This window comes from Lathyrus oleraceus, unplaced genomic scaffold, assembly GCF_024323335.1.
Source record: "Lathyrus oleraceus cultivar Zhongwan6 unplaced genomic scaffold, CAAS_Psat_ZW6_1.0 chrUn0076, whole genome shotgun sequence".
Lineage (NCBI taxonomy): Eukaryota > Viridiplantae > Streptophyta > Magnoliopsida > Fabales > Fabaceae > Lathyrus > Lathyrus oleraceus.
In genome coordinates this window covers 109,265-116,276 of record NW_026112467.1, presented here as the reverse complement: position 1 = coordinate 116,276, position 7,012 = coordinate 109,265, and the positions used below count along the sequence as shown (strand labels likewise).

The 7,012-nt window shown below is 31.8% G+C and overlaps 1 protein-coding gene across 1 annotated transcript; it reads left to right on the top strand.

Moving 5' to 3' along the window:
* The first annotated feature begins 3,157 nt into the window (after window positions 1-3,157).
* LOC127112322 (cyanogenic beta-glucosidase) lies at window positions 3,158-5,965 on the top strand. Its single transcript, XM_051046298.1, has 12 exons — window positions 3,158-3,375; window positions 3,498-3,567; window positions 3,739-3,873; window positions 3,960-4,037; window positions 4,100-4,187; window positions 4,271-4,526; window positions 4,635-4,750; window positions 4,913-5,133; window positions 5,210-5,241; window positions 5,360-5,462; window positions 5,552-5,660; window positions 5,746-5,965. The coding sequence occupies exons 1-12, from the start codon at window positions 3,223-3,225 to the stop codon at window positions 5,915-5,917; spliced, it is 1,533 nt and encodes a 510-aa protein (XP_050902255.1). The 5' UTR covers window positions 3,158-3,222; the 3' UTR covers window positions 5,918-5,965.
* The last annotated feature ends 1,047 nt before the right edge of the window (window positions 5,966-7,012 follow it).

Sequence of the window (7,012 nt, the reverse complement as noted above, 5' to 3'; positions counted from 1 at the left end):
AATAATATCGACCTCGAAAATCCACTTAAACTGATTAAATTCATTATCATCGAACCTTTGGCCTAAATTTGTTATCATATGCAAATGTCGATGAGTTCATGATCAAAATAGAAAAAGTATGCAAATGAACAAAACCATAAACCAAACAAATTTAAAAAAGTAGGGCAAACTTTGGGGTATGACACCTAGGCATGAAATTTCATATGTCGAAGTAAGGTATGGTTCTACATCAAAGAAAGTATGTCAAAGGGATACTCAAGAGATTCAGGATGTATGATTCGACTCCTACATCTTTGTCTGTCGAGGCAAATTTGAAGTTGGAGAAGCATGGAGAGGAAGACATAGTCGATACATCTTTGTTCAAACAAATTGTCGGATCTATGATATACGTGTGCAATAGTCAGTCTAATATAGATTTCTCAGTCAAATTAGTGAGCAGACACATGAGTGAACCAAATGTGTCACACATGAACGTTGCAAGAAGAATCCTAAAATACTTAAAAGGATCGATAAACTTTGGAATTCTATTTCGATGAGACTCTGAAAGCAAAAAAGTTATGGTTACTTGCTATTCAGATGTTGATTGGTGTGGAGATAAGGAAGATCAAAGAAACATAAGTGGTTATTTCTATCAAGTATTTGGTGCCCCGATCTCATGGAGCTCGAGAAAACAACTTGTGGTTGCATTATCGTCGTGTGAGGATAAATATATAACAAGATCCTATGTTGTGTGTCAAGCAATCTGGATCAAATCGGTGCTATAAGAGATTGAGGTGGAAGTGAAGAAACCTCCGGTGTTGTAGATCGACAACAAGTTAACCATAAATCTTGTGAAGAATCCAGTTTTGCATGGAAAGAGTAAGCACATCGAAGATAGATTTCACTGCATGGAAAGAGTAAGCACATTGAAGATAGATTTCACTTCTTAAGGGAGAAAGTAAATCGAGGTGAACTTGTAAAGATGAAAGTCTTGGAAATCCTTGAGATGATGAAGATGTGGTAAACCCTTTCAAATGATCCTAATTCACACACTACTATAAAATAGACCTTTCATAACACTCATTTTACAAAGGTCTTCCTGTTAACCGTGGTAATAATTTTTGTATTATAGTTTTCTTTTTTTGGTATTTACTAAAATACATTTCACAACGGTTATAGGTACCAACTGTGGTGAAAAGTGACATCTGCTCATGAGTTTGAATCCTAACACCTACCATCGACTTATGGACGTCATGTTATCTTACCATATTGGATGGAACATAGAGGTCTATATGGATGATCTGATATCAATTGATGCTAGTAGTACTACTCAATAAATATATCCAACTGTTCTCGTTTATTATATGAAACAACATTTTAACTGAACTATTAAATATTTCAAACCATAAAAGTTTACAAATAGTATCAAATAGAAAAAAAGTTAATCTTATCAATGGTATGAAGAATGTTACAAAATCAATAAGTAGATAACATATTTAAAATGTTACTAATGATACTAAAAAATAGTATCAAATAGAAAAAAAGTTATTGGTTTTTCTTTAACATCGAAATATATTATTAGTAGCTTATCTTGACGTCTTCTGACCAATAATTGAGCTGCTGCTGGAATATCTACCTAGATTTTGTTATTTGAATAGATGGATAGTATTAAGTTGCTCTCTCTCTCTCATGGAAATAGAATCACGTGTTTTCTATGCCTTTATTAGCCCCATTTGGTTTCAACATTTACTATGGAAAAAAAAAAGGCAGAATGCATGCTCAGTGAAGTGGTCCTGTATTTTTCCTAATTTACACAGTCGGTAGGTGTGGACATTTTGAATTTTATCTTGAGTTGGAACCATAATTCATGAGACAAATCATCAAAGTAAGTAGTCAAAAGCCATAATTCAAACCAACAAACCAAAAAGAAAGAGCAAAGCATCTCAAATTTTGAATGGGGAACTATACTTTTAGGACTTTTTTTATTAATTTATCCCTTTTTTAAGATTTTATTCCCAATATACCCTATTTTTTAATATCTCCTCGCCCAATGGATGAACGAGTTCGTGAATGATGTATTTATCTAGTATTGACTCGGCCAATAATTGGACGAGTCTTGTAAAAATTATTGGGTTGTGTGTGAACTCGATCAATGGATGGCCAATGGATGAGGTGAAAACTTAATCATGAAACATATTGTTTGTAGTAGTGATGTGTCTCACTTTCTTCTTCTTCATCATCATCGACAATATCAGCATATGCCATTGAAATTGTAATTCATCTCGTTTAAACATTTGAGATTGATCACAAATTTGTGATTGTTGAGATTGATGGAGTAAAATATACTCCCTCCGTTTTTTATTATAAGTCGTTTTTGACTTTTCACACGTATTAAGAAATGTAATAATTATGGTATAAAAAAGAGAAATTATTAAGGATTTTACAAAGTTGTCCTTCATTAATGATATTGAAAAGATAAATCGATATAATTGAAAGAAGAGAGAATAATAAATATTTAAGGGTATAGTAGAAAAAATAACATTAATGACTCATTGATATTATAAAACGACTTATATTGTGGTACAAAATATTTTCTCAAAGCGACATATAATAAAAACGGAGGTAGTACAACTCAATATAGTTGAGCTCTGAATGTTCATGGCTAATAAACATGTTTTCAATATGTTCATCATCATGAACGTTTAGTTAGAAAAATTTGACGTAATTGTTTTATAAAAATGGGAATATATATTTATTAAGGATGATATAAAAAAGCATATTTAAAATGCGTATTACTATGAGGCCGAATATCATGGATCAACAAACTCAAAATTTCATAGTTATGAGTGTGTATATGTGAATTTCTTTTAGATTATATCACTCCATCTATATAAAAATAATAATTATGTTAATGACTTTTAGATTATATCACTCCATCTATTTATATCACTCCATCATATACTTAGATTATGTTAATAATTATTCAATATCTAAATTAGATTATATGCAATTATTGATTTAAAATTCATCCATACTAATAAACTTACGTATAAAACATTACACTTTTAGGTTAATTAATAAATTAAAAATGGATAGATTTGATCCATGAAAGAAGGTGGACGTGTCATCTATATCCACTATTCAACGTAAAGTAATCAAACTCCATTACTATAAAGGCAATGAAATATTGTGCCTCGTATACTATAAAGGCAAAGCATAGTCAAGAAAATAATAAGAATAAAAATGGCAGTATTTCATATCAACGTGTTTCTGTTACTCTCTCTTTTAACCATCACCATTGTTACTCCTATGAATGGTTTTAACCCTCTTGGTGATTTCAACCGGAGCAGTTTTCCCAAAGGCTTTGTTTTTGGAACAGCCTCTTCTGCATATCAGGCACCAACTCCATCTTTTATTATTGCTTTCAATTACTGATATTATTATCTATGTAGTGTTCATATTGTAGAAGAGTAATTATTAACTTATTAACTTTATGTTATTTTGATTTTTTTTTGTAGTATGAAGGTGCAGCATTTGAGGGTGGAAAAGGACCAAGCATTTGGGATAACTTCACTCATAAATATCCAGGTTGTTTTCTTTTTTCATGTTTGAAAATATATGAGTATATCATCTATTTTATTCTGTCAACAAATAAAAAAATATTATGTGTTAATAATGTAATTTTTGTTTTATTTATAAACCGAATTGAATTTCCAGTTGTATATAGATTGCTCATAGTTATTAATGAAACGGTTGCAGAAAAAATAAAAGATAGAAGTAATGGTGATGTAGCGGTTGACTCGTATCATAAGTACAAAGAAGATATTGAACTCATAAAGGATTTGAATATGGATGCTTATAGATTCTCCATTTCTTGGTCTAGAGTTCTACCAAGTATGTCATTTTTTTTTGTTAATATTTCTCTTCGTAGATTGCTGATTTATAATAACTATTCAAAATTTTGTGTTAATTATTTGTAGAGGGAAAGCTTAGCGGAGGTGTAAATCCTGAAGGAATAAAGTACTACAACAATCTCATCAACGGATTATTGGCTAAGGGTAAGGATTCATCAATGTTTATTTCATGTCCATGTAGTTGTTAATCATTGAGAATAATGCAGGTTTGCAACCATATGTGACACTTTTTCATTGGGACGTTCCCCAAGCTTTAGAGGATGAGTATCACGGTCTTTTAAGCCATCGCATTGTGTGAGTGACACCAATTTCATGTTTAGAATTATTTTTTATGATTATAGATTATTGATTAACATATGTAATTCGCAATCTTGCAGAGATGATTTTAGAGACTATGCTGAACTTTGCTTCAAGGAATTTGGTGATAGAGTGAAACATTGGATTACTATAAATGAACCATGGACTGTGAGCATGAATGCTTATGCATTCGGAACGTTGGCACCGGGTCGATGTTCATATTGGTTAAATCGGAATTGCACAGGAGGTGATTCAGGGACAGAACCATATTTGGCTGCACACAACCAGCTTCTTGCTCATTCTGCTGCTGCAAATTTGTACCGGATCAAATATAAGGTCTTCTATTGTTTAAAGAAAATTACTTATTATTACTCTGGTTCTAGATCATGTTTTTTTAAGTATGAACTTATTGGAAATGTTTCTAACAAAATAACCAAAATGCAGTCATCTCAACGAGGCATAATAGGGATTACCTTAGTCTCACACTGGTATGAGCCGGCCACTACAGCGACGGCCGACGTTGATGCTTCAAAACGAGCTCTCGACTTCATGTTTGGATGGTAAATATTGAATCAATTATTATTTAATTTCGATTCACTTCATGTTTTGTATTTAAAAGAAATATAGTTATGTATACATATATGATTTGCTGTAATCTGTGAAGTAAAAGGAAATTAGAGAGAGTATTTTATGATTTTCGTTGCATCTGCATTTTGCTATAGGTATATGAATCCGCTTACAAGAGGCGAATATCCAAAAAGCATGCGAACTTTGGTGGGAAAGAGATTACCAAAGTTCTCAAAAGAAGAGTCAAGGGAACTTAAGGGGTCTTTTGATTTTCTAGGCCTAAACTATTACTCATCCTACTATGCTGCTCATGCATCTCACCATCCCAATGTCGTCCAACCGGCCATACAAACTGATTCTCTTGTTAATGCTACATGTAAGTATATCAATCAATTTCCAAATAAGCTTAAAATAAATGTAACTTTGCATACTCTAATTTTTTTTAATGACAGTTGAACATAATGGCAAGCCTCTCGGTCCAATGGTATGTATTTCATCATTTCATTGGAAGATAACTTATATATCAATGCTTTTCATTTGTAAGTTTTGTATTCAAAAAGATTGTTTCTAACATGTAAAGATAACTTTGTAATTTTATGCAGTCTGCTTCGAGTTGGTTATGTATTTATCCAAAAGGACTTCATAATCTTTTGCTTTACACCAAGAAAACGTACGAGGACCCTGTAATTTACATTACTGAAAATGGTAATACTTCTTATTTTATAAGATATATTGTATGCATAATATTATGATATTATTAAAGTTAATGAAAGTTTGACAAAATAAATTGATAGGTCGTGATGAGTTCAACGATCCAACATTATCTCTTGAAGAATCTCTCTTAGATACTTATAGGATTGATTACTACTATCGTCATCTTTACTATATTGAAACTGCAATTAGGTAAGTTATATTTTATTATAAGAATCTTTAAGCCTCTAGTTATTGTGACTAACTCTTTAGTTTTATTGACCTTTGTGTATGACAGGCATGGTGTGAATGTAAAGGGATATTTTGCATGGTCATTGTTGGATAACTTTGAATGGGATTCTGGCTTGAGCTTGAGATTTGGACTCGTCTTCGTTGATTTTAAAGACGGTCAGAAAAGACACCCAAAACTTTCTGCTGAATGGTTCAAGAATTTTCTCGTTAAATCTTAGGCATATATATTACATGTGGTTTCAAGAAAATGATTTTGTTTTGATGAACTTGGGATTTTCCGACCCATTTAATGGGATATGCTTTTTTTTTTTTTTTGTTGTTGTTAAAGTCAGGATTACAGAAAAGTGAAATGAAACTCACTCACATGTAGTCCTTGGTGAAATAAAAATAATTGTCAATGAATGAATTCAAAGTTTGTAAAATAACTTCTTACTCGCACTCTTTTAATACAATGGAATTATATATATTATGACTATTGAACATGTATAAAAGTGTATGAATAGTAAACTTTAAAATTCCTTGATATGATAATTATTGGTCAACGATAGAACACTTGTAACAGATTGAAGAAAGGATTGAGAAAAAATGCGAGACAATGATAAAAAAAAGAAGCCAATTTTATTCATTTAATCTATATAAGTACTATGTATTTATATAAGAGGAATTAACAACTAACTTCTCAAAATAAACAACAGAGGTTTAGTTACTTGTCATTCAAGTAACTCAATTAACTAACTTGAACTACAAGAAAATTACATTACACATACAACATTCTTAGTTATATATCCTTGGATGTTAGAAAAAGAACCATAGGTATATGTCTTTAATTAAACATATTCTAGTTCTTTTTTGTCAATTCAAAGGATTTCATTTTGTGTTTCCTTCATTTTTAAGTTCAAATCTCTCTCTCTCTCTCTCTCTCTCTCTCTCTCTCTCTCTCTCTCTCTCTCCTCCTCTCTCTCCCTCTCCCTCCTCCCTCCTCCTCCCTCTCTCTCTCTCTCTCTCTCTCTCTCTCTCTCTCTCTCTCTCTCTCTCTCTCTCTCTCTCTCTCTCTCTCTCTCTCTCTCTCTCTCTCTCTCTCTCTCTCTCTCTCTCTCTCTCAATTAACAGTTTTATATGGATAGATGACCTAACCTTGTTTTGTTGCTCCATATCAACCAAACAATGGCCTTTGGAGTTTACCATATGGTGAGCTTCCTTCCTAATGTTGAAATGAGTTTTTGTTGAATTTAAGTAATTTGATTTTGTTTCTTACATTTATAGTTTTCTTACATATTTGGGTTGATGAGCCTTTGGAATAAAGAAATCTTTGA

Coding starts and splice junctions, on each gene's coding strand:
- LOC127112322 (XM_051046298.1), top strand. CDS start 3,223: ATGGCAGTATTTCATATCAACGTGTTTCTGTTACTCTCTCTTTTAACC. Junction 4,038..4,099: donor CAACGGATTATTGGCTAAGG/GTAAGGATTCAT, acceptor AGAATAATGCAG/GTTTGCAACCATATGTGACA. Junction 4,751..4,912: donor CTCGACTTCATGTTTGGATG/GTAAATATTGAA, acceptor ATTTTGCTATAG/GTATATGAATCCGCTTACAA.